The sequence below is a fragment of the Glycine max genome, chromosome 9 (genome assembly GCF_000004515.6).
Source record: "Glycine max cultivar Williams 82 chromosome 9, Glycine_max_v4.0, whole genome shotgun sequence".
In the NCBI taxonomy this organism is placed as follows: Eukaryota; Viridiplantae; Streptophyta; class Magnoliopsida; order Fabales; family Fabaceae; genus Glycine; species Glycine max.
Window position 1 is genome coordinate 41,671,538 of NC_038245.2, and position 15,814 is coordinate 41,687,351.

At 34.0% G+C, this 15,814-nt stretch overlaps 1 protein-coding gene across 1 annotated transcript; it reads left to right on the forward strand.

Moving 5' to 3' along the window:
• The first annotated feature begins 343 nt into the window (after positions 1-343).
• LOC100776832 (zinc finger protein BRUTUS) lies at positions 344-12,097 on the forward strand. The gene is made up of 14 exons (XM_003534115.5): positions 344-947; positions 2,282-2,491; positions 3,325-3,519; positions 3,653-4,008; positions 4,991-5,219; positions 5,664-5,832; positions 5,931-7,166; positions 7,254-7,425; positions 7,553-7,768; positions 7,838-7,975; positions 8,363-8,597; positions 8,762-8,821; positions 9,234-9,305; positions 11,507-12,097. Exons 1-14 carry the CDS (start codon positions 651-653, stop codon positions 11,636-11,638), a joined length of 3,717 nt encoding a protein of 1,238 aa, XP_003534163.1. The 5' UTR covers positions 344-650; the 3' UTR covers positions 11,639-12,097.
• Positions 12,098-15,814: the final 3,717 nt, after the last annotated feature.

The following is a 15,814-nucleotide window of genomic DNA, read 5'->3' on the forward strand; positions in this document are numbered from 1 at the left end:
AGGTTCCAAAAAGGTGCCTTCATGTTTATTGAAATTAATAAATCTTCGTGTGTGTAAGAGTATTTTTAGTTTGAAAATATTTCATTGAAACAATGAGAAAAAAAATGAAGGTCTTATATTTTAAATTTATGTATTTTAATTTGTAAAAATTTAGAATAGATGACATCAAACCTAAAAGAATTAATAAAATATTCTATCTCCCGTTCTCTAGCTAGAACTAGAAGAAAAATGCAAATGTGACTCTCGTCGTGACTCGCTACCCTAGTATGACATCATCATCCTATGTGGCAATTCTAGCCACGTGGCAATGGCACAAGTATATAAACATCACTCGTTCAGAAAACACCACCTCTCAGGTTTCTTAATCTTATCGCACTAACCAAACAGCCCCTTCTTCTCCGCTTAGAATTAGAACGAACGAAACAACGAAAGCGTTACTCTTGCAATTGCAATCAGCGATAGCGAAACAAACACACCCTATCTCTCTTACACACACGCGCGCACTCACGCGCACACGCCATTTCTAACTAAGCAATCGACGCGCCCTGCAGTGCAGACCTAGAGATAGAGAGAGAGAGAAATTTTTTTCCCGGAAAATTGAGCCACGAGAAATTTTCCCGACGGAAGAGAAAGAAAAAAATTGAAAGCGCATGGCGACGCCGCTGACGGGACTGAACGGCGGCGGCGGCGGAGTGGCGGTGCTGACGAATCCGGTGAACAAGGTGGATTCCTCCGCCAATGGCGGTGGCGGATTCGGCCGGTCGCTGTCGGAGTCGCCAATTCTGATATTCTCGTTCTTCCACAAGGCGATTCGGAACGAGCTCGACGCGCTGCACCGATTGGCGATGGCGTTCGCCACCGGAAACTGCTCCGACATCCAGCCCCTCTTCCAACGCTACCGTTTCCTCAGATCGATGTATAGCCACCACTCCAATGCCGAAGATGAGGTGCAAGTTTCGGAACCGTTATTATTCCTTCTCAATTTTATTATTATTCTTCGGTTCTTGTTCGATTGCGTAATCGAGTTTCCTTCTCTGAGGAATGAATGGTGTGGAAAACGATGGTTGATGCTTGATAGCTTTAATTTAAGTTTCAGTGCGTTGTTCTAGTATATAAATATAAATATATAATCCTTTCGTTATTCTCGTTACTTTTTTTCCCCCACATTTTGATTTTAATAAGATGAACTAGATGTATATATAGATAGATTAGAGAATCCGCATATGGTTCCCAGTTCTTTTTTTTTTTCTTCTTCTTTATTACTCTGTATAAAGATTGTTATTAATTAATTACAATCACAAGTAGTGTTCAACCGTCCATGCGGCTTTGGTTGTTTCACTGTGTGAAGTGATTAACTGATTATTTATGTAACGGCTGTGATGGTTGAGCTATGTGGCTATCTCTAAATAGCTGCAATCAAATTGATTGCATTCTGATTCATGGCTGAACTGAGCTTTTGAATGATGGTTAATAATTGTGGTTAGCAAACAGCTTGTGGCACATAAAATTATTCCGTTTCTAGTTGTGGTTGATGCAAAATGATTGGGTCACCCGCACGCCTAAAAGAATTGGAGGCATCTGTAACTGTCGGACTTGTAATATGTTTTTAAATATGTGGACAGGAATGCTGTGAACTTTGCTAATTGCAGATTTATATTATAAGGGTTCCCTTTGTATTTAATATATCCTTTGTAGAACATCCTATCTATGAAGTACGGACTTTGACATGGACACTAAACACACTAAACACACTAAACACGGACACTCCGACATGGTTAATGTCTAAAATATAGGACATGGGGATACTGCATACACACACAAAAAGAGAGACATCAATGAAATGAAATATGAGTAACATATAGCAAAATATCTAAATTGATAGTATATTCATCTTTTTAAACAAATCTTCTATATTTTTTCAAGTGTTTGAGTTGTGTAAAGCTGTCAGCTTAAGTGTCCAAGCCAACAAAAAATAATTTTTTAGTTGGGCACCTTATAAGAAGTGTCAAATAAGTTTCAAACAAGTGTCTAGGTGTGTCGGTGTTAGAAATGTGTCCGACATGTCAAATTATTTATGCTTTTAAGGCTTTATGCTATATGCTTCGCCTTAGGATCCTATAGATTTCTTGATGGAGTCCAATGACTTCTTTTGTTGATTTTAAGGCTATATGCTATTAGGATCCTTCCTACTTGCTCAAACCATTGTTCTATTAATATGGATATATCACTCCTTTTTTTGCTATGTTCAAATATTCTGAGGGAAATCTGTTCTGGAATGTAGGTGATTTTTCCAGCTCTAGATATGCGTGTGAAGAATGTAGCACAGACATATTCCCTTGAACACCAGGGTGAAAGTGATCTTTTTGATCATCTATTTGAGCTGTTAAACTCTTCTATCCATAATGATGAAAGTTTCCCAAAGGAGTTAGCATCCTGCACAGGAGCTCTGCAGACGTCAGTTAGTCAACACATGGCTAAGGAAGAGGAGCAGGTATAAGTTTAATGAATAATTCTTTCATTGATTTCCACTGGACTCTTATTATTTGATAAATGCAAAGTTTAAGATAACAGAATGGTAGAATTTGTTTCCTCCCTACAAGCTAAAATTCCTACTATTTACTATTTGGTTATTTCAGGCTAGGTATGGATTTCTATGTGCCATAGTTACAAAAATTATATTTTCCCAATTTATGTATTCTTTGCTTACTTGATGGATTAAATATTCTGGTATTGAATATTTTTCTTAACCCAACCGTGAGATCTTCAAGTAGTGAATAGTGATTCAGTAATAGTAATGAATATTATAAAATTTATTAGCAATAGTGATAAAGTTCGTGTCAAATAGACTGATTGGATGCTGTCTCTAATGTTAGCAACTACAGATTTTTCTTCTGCAACGTTCATTTGCTGTGAATACATAGTTTACAACTTTAATAACTTTTTATCTTCTGTCTAGAAAGAAAAAAAGGAGTAGCTGGTCGTATCATGTATGACAGAATTCAGATCAAATTTCGCTAATTTGTTTTCTTTGTTGACATGAGAATACCATTTATAAGAAAAACAAGCAGTCGAGCATGCAGATATGTGTATGTTTATGATAAAATTTTAAAAAATTGTGCATGTGTCTATCAAGCAGAAAATTCAAACAATTATCATGTGTGGCATGCTTACATTTTCATATTTGACTGTTGACCTTAAGGAAGTTTACAAAACAATATCATAAATGGTTCATTGGGGTAATGACACCCTTAATTTTAAATGGATGAAAAATCTTATTCTGATTGTGTTGTGTGTTTAATATTTATGTTTGTTGGATGATATCAGGTATTTCCACTGCTTCTTGAGAAGTTCTCTCTTGAGGAACAGGCATCTTTAGTTTGGCGGTTTCTCTGCAGTATTCCTGTGAATATGATGACAGAATTTCTTCCATGGCTTTCATCATCTATATCACCTGATGAATCTCAGGATTTGCAGAAGTGCTTAAGCAAGATAGTGCCGGAGGAAAAGCTTCTTCAAAAGGTGTAGTTTTGTATGTTTTTTACATCATTGTTCTTTCCTTTTCATTTTTGTTGCTACTTCATGCATTGGATACAATTTCATGTACATTTGGTTATCTTGGTAATGTATCTGATTATATTCTTGCTTATTGAAGGTTATTTTCACCTGGATGGAAGGGAGAAGTAGTGCTAACACAGTTGAAAATTGTTTAGATCATTCTCAGGTGCGATGTAGTCCTAATCCTTTAACCCATCAGAATGGGAAAATAAAATGTGCATGTGAGTCCACAGCAACTGGGAAAAGGAAATATTCTGGATCTAGCATAGATGTTTCTGATACCATGAGAACACATCCTATAGATGAAATATTGCTCTGGCATAATGCAATAAAAAAAGAGTTAAATGAGATAGCAGCACAGTCTAGAAAGATACAACTCTCTGGAGATTTCACTAACCTGTCAGCTTTCAATGAAAGGTTGCAGTTCATTGCTGAAGTTTGCATATTTCACAGGTATCATATTTTTTGTTTTTTACGATTCTGTCCTGTGGAAGCATCTTGTGTTTCTTCAATTCAAATTTTTCTTGTTTTGAGTTCTCTTTGGGCTAATCTCTTTTGTTTTTCAATCAACTTAATTAGTTGTTACTATTCCTCTGTTCACTTTTATTCTATCTTTTTGTTCTCACTTGTCATATAGGAAAAGAAGAAACAATAAGTACAGAAAAATCAATTGGAAGCACAGAAACTTTTATTGCTCCTCACTTTCTCCAACTTATATATTAATACTGCAACCTGTAGGGATGCTAATACAAGAATTCATTTGTTGTTTCTCACTGTCTCCAACTTATGTAAAATGTGCCAATAATTGGATTAGTAATACTGGGAGGGGAAGCCTTAAATACAATGATAAGGTTACTACCTTGTCACCTTGAGGTCCCAGGTTCAAATTCTGGAAACAACCTCTTCACTTGCAGAAGTAATGCTGTGTATATATACTCTCAGTCTCTGGGCTCCCTTTATAACATTAGTAATACTAAATGAATAAAAGAAGAAAAATAATCCATCCTAAAGGAGTGAAACAATGGTTGTCAAGACACTTCCATAGAATGCAGATATATTATTTTTCTATTAGAGGAACTTGTCATGTTCATTTTATTTTAACGTCCCATAACATATTGATTGACAAAACAATTATCATAAAAGATTAAAGTGTAGTACTATCTTAAATGCTATCCTCTGTACTACATTCTTTATGTAGTGTTAGAAGTGTGTAACAACTACAATGAATGGTTGAGAAATAAGCTGTCATGGAATACGGATGTAGTATTTTTTGCTAAAGGACCTCTCATGGTATCCTATAGTATATAGATTGACAAAATGATTGTCAAACAAAAAAGGTTAGCTACATTCTTAAATGTTATCCTCATACTTCATTCTTTATGCGAGTTAGAATGTGCAACAAGGGATGGTTAATTGATTATTTCTATGAATGCAGTATTGCAGAGGACAAGGTTATTTTTCCAGCAGTAGATGGAAAGTTTTCTTTCTATCAAGAACATGCTGAAGAAGAAAGCCAATTTAATGAGTTCCGGTCTTTGATTGAAAGTATTCAAAGTGAAGAAGCAACATCTAGTTCAGAAACTGAATTTTATTCAACATTGTGTTCACATGCTGACCATATATTGGAAATGATACAGAGACATTTCCATAATGAAGAAGTTCAGGTGATTCTTCATTCATCATGAAATAATTTTTCTTAGTTCCTTATTTAAGATGTGAATGTGTTAGCAAATGCATTGTTAAATGTTAAAATTACAATAGGATGATTAATAAATTGGTTGGGGTGATTTTTGTGTCCTATGTGTAGATCATTTCACAGCTTATTAAAGCTTGAGAAATATGAGCATTTCTTGTATTACCTAATTATTATTATTATTATTTGATAGAAAAGTTTGACATAGGAAGGGAAGTTCTCTACTTAGTTCAAAGTTATATATATATATATATATATATATATAACAAGAGTTTGACAAAATAGTTGCTTTATCAAGCTACCTTTTTAATATATAACTTGTAGTGATTTATCATTTAGTGAATGATTGACTGAAAAAATGATTCACTTATCCAATTTTAATTTTTTCTATATGCCTAATTCCTCAATTCTGTAGGTTCTTCCTCTTGCACGGAAGCACTTTAGCTTCAAAAGGCAACGTGAACTTCTCTATCAAAGCTTATGCATGATGCCTTTGAAATTGATTGAGCGTGTCCTGCCATGGTTGATTCGATCATTAACTGAAGATGAAGCACAGATGTTTTTGAAAAACATGCAATTAGCAGGTTCTGTCTATTTTTGAATTTGCTTCTTGCTGAAAGAAATTATATTTTTAAATTTTTTTTTATGTCTTCTATATTTGACAATTTTCAACTTGTACCAGCTCCAGCAATAGATTCTGCTTTAGTCACACTTTTCTGTGGTTGGGCTTGCAAGGCTCGTAAAGATGGTCTGTGTTTGTCTTCAAGTGTATCAGGTTGCTGTCCGGCCCAGCGATTTACCGATATTGAAGAAAATACTGTTCAATCTTCCTGTACTTCTGCTTCTGCATTGTCTGGTAGAGTTTGCTCGGTATTAGCTGAATCAGATGGGACCCAACAAAGATCAGTCAAGCGAAACATATCAGAGGTGCACAAGAATGAAGATGTCTCTAAAACTTCAGAAATTGAAAGTATTCAGAAACAATGTTGTAGTGCCCGGTCTTGTTGTGTGCCAGCTTTAGGAGTCAACAAGAATAATTTGGGGCTGGGTTCACTCTCTACAACCAAGTCCTTACGCTCTTTGTCTTTCACTGCTTCTGCCCCATCCCTTAATTCTAGTCTTTTCATATGGGAAACAGACAACAGTTCATGTGATGTTGGCTCTACAGAAAGACCAATTGATACCATATTTAAATTCCATAAAGCCATACGCAAAGACTTGGAGTATTTAGACATTGAATCTGGAAAGCTTTGTGATGGTGATGAAACAATTATTCGGCAATTTAGTGGAAGATTCCGGCTTTTGTGGGGCTTATATAGAGCTCATAGTAATGCTGAAGACGATATAGTATTTCCTGCCCTCGAATCCAAAGAGGCACTTCATAATGTGAGCCATTCTTACACGCTGGACCATAAGCAGGAAGAAAAATTATTTGAAGATATTTCATGCGTTCTTTCTGAGCTTTCTGTCCTTCATGAAAACATGCAAATGACCCATATGTCAGTGGATTTAAGTGAAAATGATTTTGGAATTTCTGATGCCAATGATAATATCAAAGAGTACAATGAGCTTGCAACTAAGCTTCAAGGGATGTGCAAATCTATTAGAGTGACCCTGGATCAACATATTTTTAGGGAAGAGCTCGAGCTCTGGCCATTGTTTGGAAAACATTTCACTGTGGAAGAACAAGACAAGATAGTGGGCCGGATAATTGGAACTACAGGTGCTGAAGTTCTCCAATCAATGTTACCATGGGTAACTTCTGCACTTACACAGGATGAACAGAGCAAAATGATGGATACATGGAAACAGGCAACTAAAAACACCATGTTCAATGAATGGCTAAATGAATGCTTGAAAGAAACTCCTGTATCTACATCACAGACAGAAGCGTCAGAGCGTAGCACTTCTCAAAGAGGTTTCTATTGCTTCTAGTTTCTTTCATGTCTCATAGAAATTGCTGGATGGATAACTAAAAGTATAACGTGTTATGGTTTTGTTCTAGGTGGTGATTATCAAGAAAACTTGAACCTGAATGAGCAGATGTTCAAGCCAGGTTGGAAAGACATATTCCGTATGAATCAGAATGAACTTGAGTCAGAAATCCGGAAGGTTTATCGCGACTCAACTCTTGATCCAAGGAGAAAGGCATACCTTGTGCAGAATCTAATGACAAGGTTGGTTCCAATGACCATAATTACCTTGTTTTTATATAATTACAACATAATAAACTGCATGTTCATTTGATAGCAGTTTAACTAATTGTCTTCAGGCTTATGTTGATTAGTTTTTTGTTTACTGTAGTCGCTGGATAGCCGCCCAACAGAAGTTACCTAAGGCTCTATCTGGGGAGTCTAGCAAACAAATAGAAGGATGCTCACCATCATTTCGGGACCCAGAGAAAGAAATATTTGGTTGTGAGCACTATAAGCGAAATTGCAAGCTTCGAGCTGCTTGTTGTGGCAAGTTATTTACTTGCAGATTTTGTCATGACAATGCAAGTGATCACTCAATGGATAGGTAAGTTTTTCATGGACTTCTTAATATTTAGTAATGGCATGTATTTCTAAATGTGTTTGATAATTGCAGAAAAGCAACATTGGAAATGATGTGTATGCAGTGCCTAACTATACAGCCAGTTGGGCCTATATGCATGTCACCTTCATGTAATGGACTTACAATGGCAAAGTATTATTGCAACATTTGCAAATTTTTTGATGATGAAAGGTACATTTTGTTTACTTCTTACTGTATTTTGTATACTTGCATATTAATGTCCGTAGTAATTGGTACTTTCTTTCTTAAGTTAGCACAATCTTAGTTTACAGTAACCATTAATCCTTCTCTTGGTTGGACTTAAATTGTTTCAAAACATTATTTTCTTCTTCATGCTCAAGAACTTTCAAAACATTCATCTCAATAAATTTCTTCTTTTATCAAACATAAATAGTTTGGTATGTTTAATGTTATATGATTGTCTTAGCAAGAACAAGAAACACTTGGAAATGTATGTCCTCTCTGATTTAATTGGTTATTAATCTGTCAACTTTGTTGGCTTATTAATTTTATTTTTCATTGTATTTTGATTCTTAACTTTGCATCATTCTTTCTCAGGAATGTTTATCATTGCCCATTTTGCAATATATGCCGTGTTGGACAAGGGCTTGGGATTGATTATATTCATTGTATGAAATGCAATTGTTGCCTGGGGATAAAATCAGCATCTCACAAGTGCCTGGAGAAAGGCTTAGAAATGAACTGCCCAATTTGCTGCGACGACCTGTTCACATCAAGTGCAACAGTGAGAGCTTTACCTTGTGGGCATTACATGCATTCATCTTGCTTTCAGGTATGTCATGCCCATTTAAAGGTTTAGTAACTGCAGGCTTAAAAAGAACATAGAGAGTGAAAATCTGTATTTGAACCATTTGTCTTCTATCTTCATTCTTCTTCTTCGACTTGGTCTGAAAGAAGGTTTTGGATTCAATCTTATAGCTTGTTGTAAAATGTTAGGCGTACACTTGTAGCCACTACACATGTCCAATCTGCAGCAAATCATTGGGAGATATGGCGGTAAGAATATTTTCTTTTTACATAATTACTATGAAGTTGAATCCTCTAAAGTTGTTTTGTTGATAGGCATACAATTCAATACATTTATTGATCCTTAACAATTCTATTCTATGCATGTGTTAGAACACTAATAGGAATTTGAGATAACTAAAGAAAGAGTGTAAGAGTAAATGTGATCCCATTGGCACTTGATTAGAAGCTTCAGTGAAAAGATAATATAATTACAAATTTATAATGCACATGTTAAATCTCAATACCTTAAATTAACTAAAGAGGTAATTGTAGGAAGTTAATTTTTGTTTTATCCCATTTTTAAGGTGTGTTGGAGTGAGGGAGTTCCTTTGGGAACCATTTTGTTGGTAGTTTACTTCAACTATTGGGGGCTCACTTAGCTGTTTCTTTACCTACCCAGGTTTACTTTGGTATGCTTGATGCTTTATTGGCTGCTGAGGAGCTTCCTGAAGAGTACAGGGATCGCTATCAGGTATTACTTGTCTGATGAATATTTATTTGGTCCATCTAATATTAATCTTCACTTAATTCCTTTCGAAAGGTAATGTGGTTTTTATAATTAAACGCATGGTGGCTTTCTAAGAATTTGTAAATTTAATCTAAAAATGAGAAATTAGAGTGTGTTTTATGTTTTTTTTAAGCATTCGAGGAATTTTGTTTCCTCTCGCCTACCTAGTTATACTTTCTATCTTTTTCTTATGTTTTTTTTTTCTATTTAGAAAAAATAATTATTACAAAGGTTATGTCCTGCTTGTCTGTGTGTGTATAGAAGTCATGCCCCAAATAATTTGACTTGTGTATTTAGTATACTTAGTGATAGTGAGAATAATTACGTGAATACCATTTTCTTTTTGCTTTCTATACCAATATTTTCACATATTGTAATTTTTTTGTGCAAAGTTGAACAGCTGATATTTTGAATAAAATGACATTAAATTTTGATGTGACCATAGAATTATGTTTAATTAATTTTAACATATTTTCTCACAATTAAAATAACTTTTTGAGCGAGAAAATGAAAAACTGCAAGAGCAGCCATATTGCTCTTTAGTACAAAGGTAATGCAACTTCCTCATCTTAGAAAATTGAAGTTGCAGTGGCTCATGATATGAAAACATTGTCTTTTTTTTTTCTCTTCGTTTCATAACCATTGTCAATAGAATGAACCACCTTAAATACCTCGTACCGACCATACAACAACAACAACAACGCCTTATCCCACTAGGTGGGGTCGGCTACATGGATCAACTTCCGCCATAATGTTCTATCAAGTACCATACTTCTATCCAAATCATTAAGTTCGAGATCCTTCTTGATAACCTCTCTTATAGTCTTTTTGGGTCTTCCTCTGCCTCGAATTGTTTGCCTTCTCTCCATCTGGTCTACTCTCCTCACTACAGAGTCTACCAGTCTTCTCTCTACATGCCCAAACCACCTAAGTCTATTTTCCACCATCTTCTCTACAATAGGCGCTACTCCAACCCTCTCTCTAATAGCTCCGTTTCTAATTTTATCCTGTCGAGTCTTACCACACATCCACCGCAACATCCTCATCTCCGCTACACCTACTTTAGTCTCATGTTGGCTCTTGACCGCCCAACATTCTGTTCCGTACAAAATCGTCGGTCTTACCGCAGTCCGATAAAACTTTCCCTTTAGCTTGATCGGTACCTTTGCATCACATAACACCCCCGATGCTTTTCTCCATTTCATCCATCCTGCTTGAATGCGATGATTCACATCCCCTTCAATTTCTCCATCATCCTGTATTACAGACCCAAGATATTTAAACCGTGTGACTTGAGGGATAATATGGTCTCCTATTTTCACCTCTGAGTTAGATACCCTCCTACTTTTGTTGAACTTACATTCCATATACTCCGATTTGCTTCTGCTTAGGCGAAAGCCATGTTTTTCTAGAGCTCGTCTCCAAGTTTCCAACCTCTCATTCAACTCCTCCCTCGACTCTCCAAGGAGGACTATGTCATCTGCAAAAAGCATGCATCTCGGCGCTATCTCTTGGATTTGTTCCGTGAGGACATCCAAAATTAAGGTAAAAAGGTAGGGGCTAAGGGTTGACCCTTGATGCAAACCAATTGTGATGGAAAAATCGTCTGACTCTCCACCCTGTGTCCTAACACTAGTCGATACCCTATCATACATATCTTGGATAGCTCGAATATATGCAACCCTAACCCCTTTCTTCTCTAGAGCTTTCCACAAAATCTCTCTAGGCACTCTATCATACGCTTTCTCCAAGTCAATAAAAATCAAGTGCAAGTCTTGTTGGTCCATGCGATATTGCTCCATCACCCGCCGTAATAAATAAATCGCTTCCATGGTCGACCTTCCCGGCATGAAACCAAATTGATTCTCAGTAACTTGAGTCTCCTTTCTTAATCTCCGTTCGATCACTCTTTCCCATAATTTCATGGTATGACTCATGAGCTTGATTCCCCTATAATTTGCACAATTTTGTATATCCCCCTTGTTCTTATAGATTGGCACTAACGTACCGACCATATGCTGCAATTTTGACGGTGTTATTTACTGTATAAAAAATAGATTCAACAAAACAAACTGAAATAAAATAGAAAGAACAGCTAGCTCACTAGCAGTGGTGATTTTTCAACTCGTTTTTTTTTCTTACTCATTTTGATAATTGCAATGCAGGATATACTCTGCCATGACTGTGATAGAAAGGGCACTTCACGCTTTCACTGGCTATATCACAAATGTGGATCTTGTGGCTCATACAATACCCGTGTAATCAAGAGTGAGGCAACAAATTCTAGCTGCCTTTAGTGTGCTTATTTTTTGCAATAAAAGTACAGAGCTTGTAAATATATTTGTATAGCCAATCCAATTTTCCCCAAACCAGGAAACTGGTTACCTTTCATTTTATACACAATGCGAGTCACTTCCAAGGAGGCCTCTCATGAGTTTACTTTGGCTTCTCGTATGCCGGAGATAGAAGCACCAAATCAAGTCCATAGTTGTCATGTATAGGTAAAGCTTTCTTCCAAACTTGTTTTTGTAGTGGATACTTTACCTCTTCCTCTTTTCTGCTTCTAGTTTTAGTTGAAAGTTCATTTAAGTGCGCACTAGCGTTGCTTTACACAGCAATCGTTGGGTAAAGGGAGACTATTTGAACTATGCCAGCTTTTGTTAGATTCTTTTTCTTTTTCTTTTTATGATGTGACGATATATACTAAATGATTCTATGGGGCTTACTTAATAAACAATAGCATATCATTTTGAGCACAATTGTGTGGTTATTCTATCAATTTAGATAGTGATAGACGAAGGAAAGGTCGGATTGAAATCTCATTATAGTCATCACGTGTTACAGGTTAAATTAAAACTTTAGCACATATGTAACGGGCATTATTTTAGCGTAGCAATTTAGATATCTTTTTCAAAAAGCACGTTGTCATAAAATATATATTAAACGTTTTGTGTGAATAAAATAAACCAAACTGAACATATGGAAACTGTTGAGTTCAGATAAAAAAAATGGGTAGTAATAAGATGAAAACGATTTCATTTGGTTTGCTCTATAATTCTTTTAAAAATAAAATTACATTAGCCCTAGTTTGGTCAAACTCACCCATCCTTTTTATTATAGCTTGGTCAAGTTTCAAAGTTCATCAGAACAAAGGTTGCATTTTGAGGCTGATTGCTTTGGGTCGTGAATTGTACATCTTAATCCACGAAACCTTTGGACAAGAAAATATTTTAAAAAATGATGAAACCTTAGCATCGGCTCTACATCATGCTCAAAAGTGGAAAATAATTCTATATTTTTCAATTCTTTTCTGTTTGTTTTCCCGGGCCTAAAACCCAACACACTATGGAAAAAAAAAAGTCAAACTCTTTTATTTAAAAAAACATGCATTTTTTTTTATAATAACGATTACATAGACAGTCAATTTCTAAATCAGAACCAATTAATTTTTAACTAATCCTTTTCACACATCTAAAAAATAATAAAGAAAAGGAAATGATAACAAATATTTCCAAGATAAAAATTATAATATTAAAATTTAAAAATATGAATGAACAATGCACTCATTTGTAGTCTAATTTTACCATATATGGTAGCTTTGGTTATTTTTATGACAATTATTTTAAAAAACATGCATAAAATAACTTTAATGTTTAAAATTTATTTGGTGGTCAAGATAGGGTAAAATATGAGAATAAGATAAGAACATAATATGATAAAAATATGATAAATTTAATCATATTCAATATTTAGTAGGTACTGGATAACAATAAGATATAATATAAACTATATTCAAATGACAAAATTACTATTTCATAAAAATAACATTTAATTTTATAAAAAAATAATTTATTTTTACAAATTACGAAACTTAGAGAAACATTATAGTTTTAACTAAATTATGAAAAATTATATTTTATTTTACGATTAAATTTTATTAAAATTATAAAAAAAGTGATGTATTTTTTAAAAAACTTTAATTGTTATTAAATATTTTATTATTATTTTGAATAATAATAATAATAATATAATTTATAATATTTTAATTAAATATAATTTAAATTTATATGTCAAAGTTATTATATATATGTTTTATAAGTTAATATATTATTATAAATCTTATATATTTTTTGCGCGCGGTCACATATATACATATATATATATATATATACATATATATATATATATATATATATATATATATATATATATATATATATTACGTAATAAGCTAAATATAATAATAATAATAATATAATATAAACATACTACATAACATATTAAATTATATGTATTTACAATATAATTATATATTTATAGTTATTTTAATATTTAATATATTACATAATCGACGCTGATTCTGACTCTGAATGGATCTGCCAAATATTTTTGCTTGCTGACTTCCTATACGTTGTGACATAAATAATGGTAAATTCCAAATCATCTGTGTAAATCAAAGGTTTAATTCAATAATCATGAAATTGTGGAATTTTGCAATCGGTTGTACTTGTCTGAATGTTGTAGCTTGCAGATTCTATGAATCAACTTTCTTTGAAGATCATCTGTTCACCATTTAACTTCTCAATTGTTTATTTAACCCAGCGTTACTCGTTAAGATAGTAAACAATCCCTTTGTTGTATTGTAGTAAATCTTCCCATGTTGCACAAAATTTGGAGACGTCATTTGTTCACCCATCACAGAGCAAATTCGATATTCTCTCTAGCAGAATCTCGAATGGTGTTGGTGATCAAATGTGAATCTGCTTCATAGAGCTAAGATCTCCAATATTATAATTCATTTAACCTACTATTAATATAGTACTATGGGAAGTTGGATGTGGGCACTAGTTTTAAAAAGTATATAATGATGGAGAAAATTTGGCATACAGAGATTCCTTAGCATGCAACAGTGACTTGCTACTAAAAGAATACGCATATTAATGCAATGGCGTCACTTTCTTGAAAGAAATATATATGGTGAAAGGTAATCCTCTTTCCTTCGTATTTGATGAAATAAAGGGGGGGAAACAATGGTTTGGTTGACTTCATCAGTTACAAACTTACAATTAATGGCAACTGAAAGATTTATAATGTAGTACCCAAAACTTGTCCACTTCTGTTGCTAAAGTTCCTATTCTTTCCACAAAGCCTAGCACACAAGTTTGTGACCATATTGAAGCCAAGTGCAACTCCAGAAAAAATAAATGAAATGAATGAAAAATTGGTTGTAATAGTAACATCTGTGACCTTTTAAATTTGCAAAGCAATGCCATTGTTAAAGTGATTTAACAGGGTCCTTTCCATGAGTGGCAAGACTAGTTGCCCCAAGAAAAGGGACAGGTAAAATTTGCACAAGCTGTTTTACTGGTGAAAATAGTTAAAATTTTATTCAAAATAATACTTGCTGTGATTGTGTTGCCATTCATAAAATTGCTCTATATTATGTTCAAAAAAACCCTCCTAGGTGTGAGTTTCATTCCAGGTTAAATAATAATGCCTATTGCAGTTGCATCTGTGGCTATGATAATTCTTGAATTCTATTGTCATTGGCATGCTAATGTAAGTACATAATCTAACTACACGAACTTACACATCCTTTTTTCACTCTAACTATCTAGCAATTCAAGTACTTGTTCGTGATCAGAGTTGTTGTGTAGAATTTTTTCATTCCATATAGATCTCCTGTTGTACCTATATAGCATGTTAAATATCAGCAAGCATATTGGATTGTCCTAGTTGTCATTGAACTTGCCCAAATGGGTTGTTGAGAAATAATTGTGTTTGTGGCCGTCCAAATAAGGCAGCATCTAACAGGTCGTATATCAGTAATGATTAATTAATAATATACACGACTTATGAATATATTTTTTTAATAAACATAAAACAGTAAGGTAACATCATCCCATTTCTACAAATTTATCACAAGTTCCTTATTGGACACTTTTTTTTTTTTTACTTTTGTACATCAAATTCCCTGTATAGGGAATGGTTCCTATGTAGGACCATTGACATGTCGGCTCTATATTACTTTGTATTGGAATAAAATTTAAAAAAATGAAAAACAAAAATGATGAGCAAAATATTGGTTCCAATATGCCTCTAGGATTTTGGTGTCTCTGAACCTACAAACTAGTCTTTAAGCCGAAGGTAGCAGTTAGTTCAACATGCTTGTTTTTCCGATATTGCAGATTTGTTAGAGGCTGCATTCCATTTACTGGAAAATTATCTCTCTTAGATCAGCAAACAATGGTGATAGTTCACCACTGCTTAGTTTAGTTAAGAAAGTTTACGTAATTGAAAAGGTACTTACTCTAATTTTCGCACTATAATCCTATTTTTTATTCAAACAAAATAAGGGCTGGTCTGTTTCAGCTTATTTTTAAGTAAATAATCGTTTTCCTTTTTAAAAGTTAACTCAGTAAGCTTAATAATAATAATAACAATAATAATAATAATAAGCTAATTCAGTGACG

Coding starts and splice junctions, on each gene's coding strand:
- LOC100776832 (XM_003534115.5), top strand. CDS start 651: ATGGCGACGCCGCTGACGGGACTGAACGGCGGCGGCGGCGGAGTGGCG. Junction 2,492..3,324: donor TGGCTAAGGAAGAGGAGCAG/GTATAAGTTTAA, acceptor GGATGATATCAG/GTATTTCCACTGCTTCTTGA. Junction 8,822..9,233: donor AATCATTGGGAGATATGGCG/GTAAGAATATTT, acceptor TTACCTACCCAG/GTTTACTTTGGTATGCTTGA.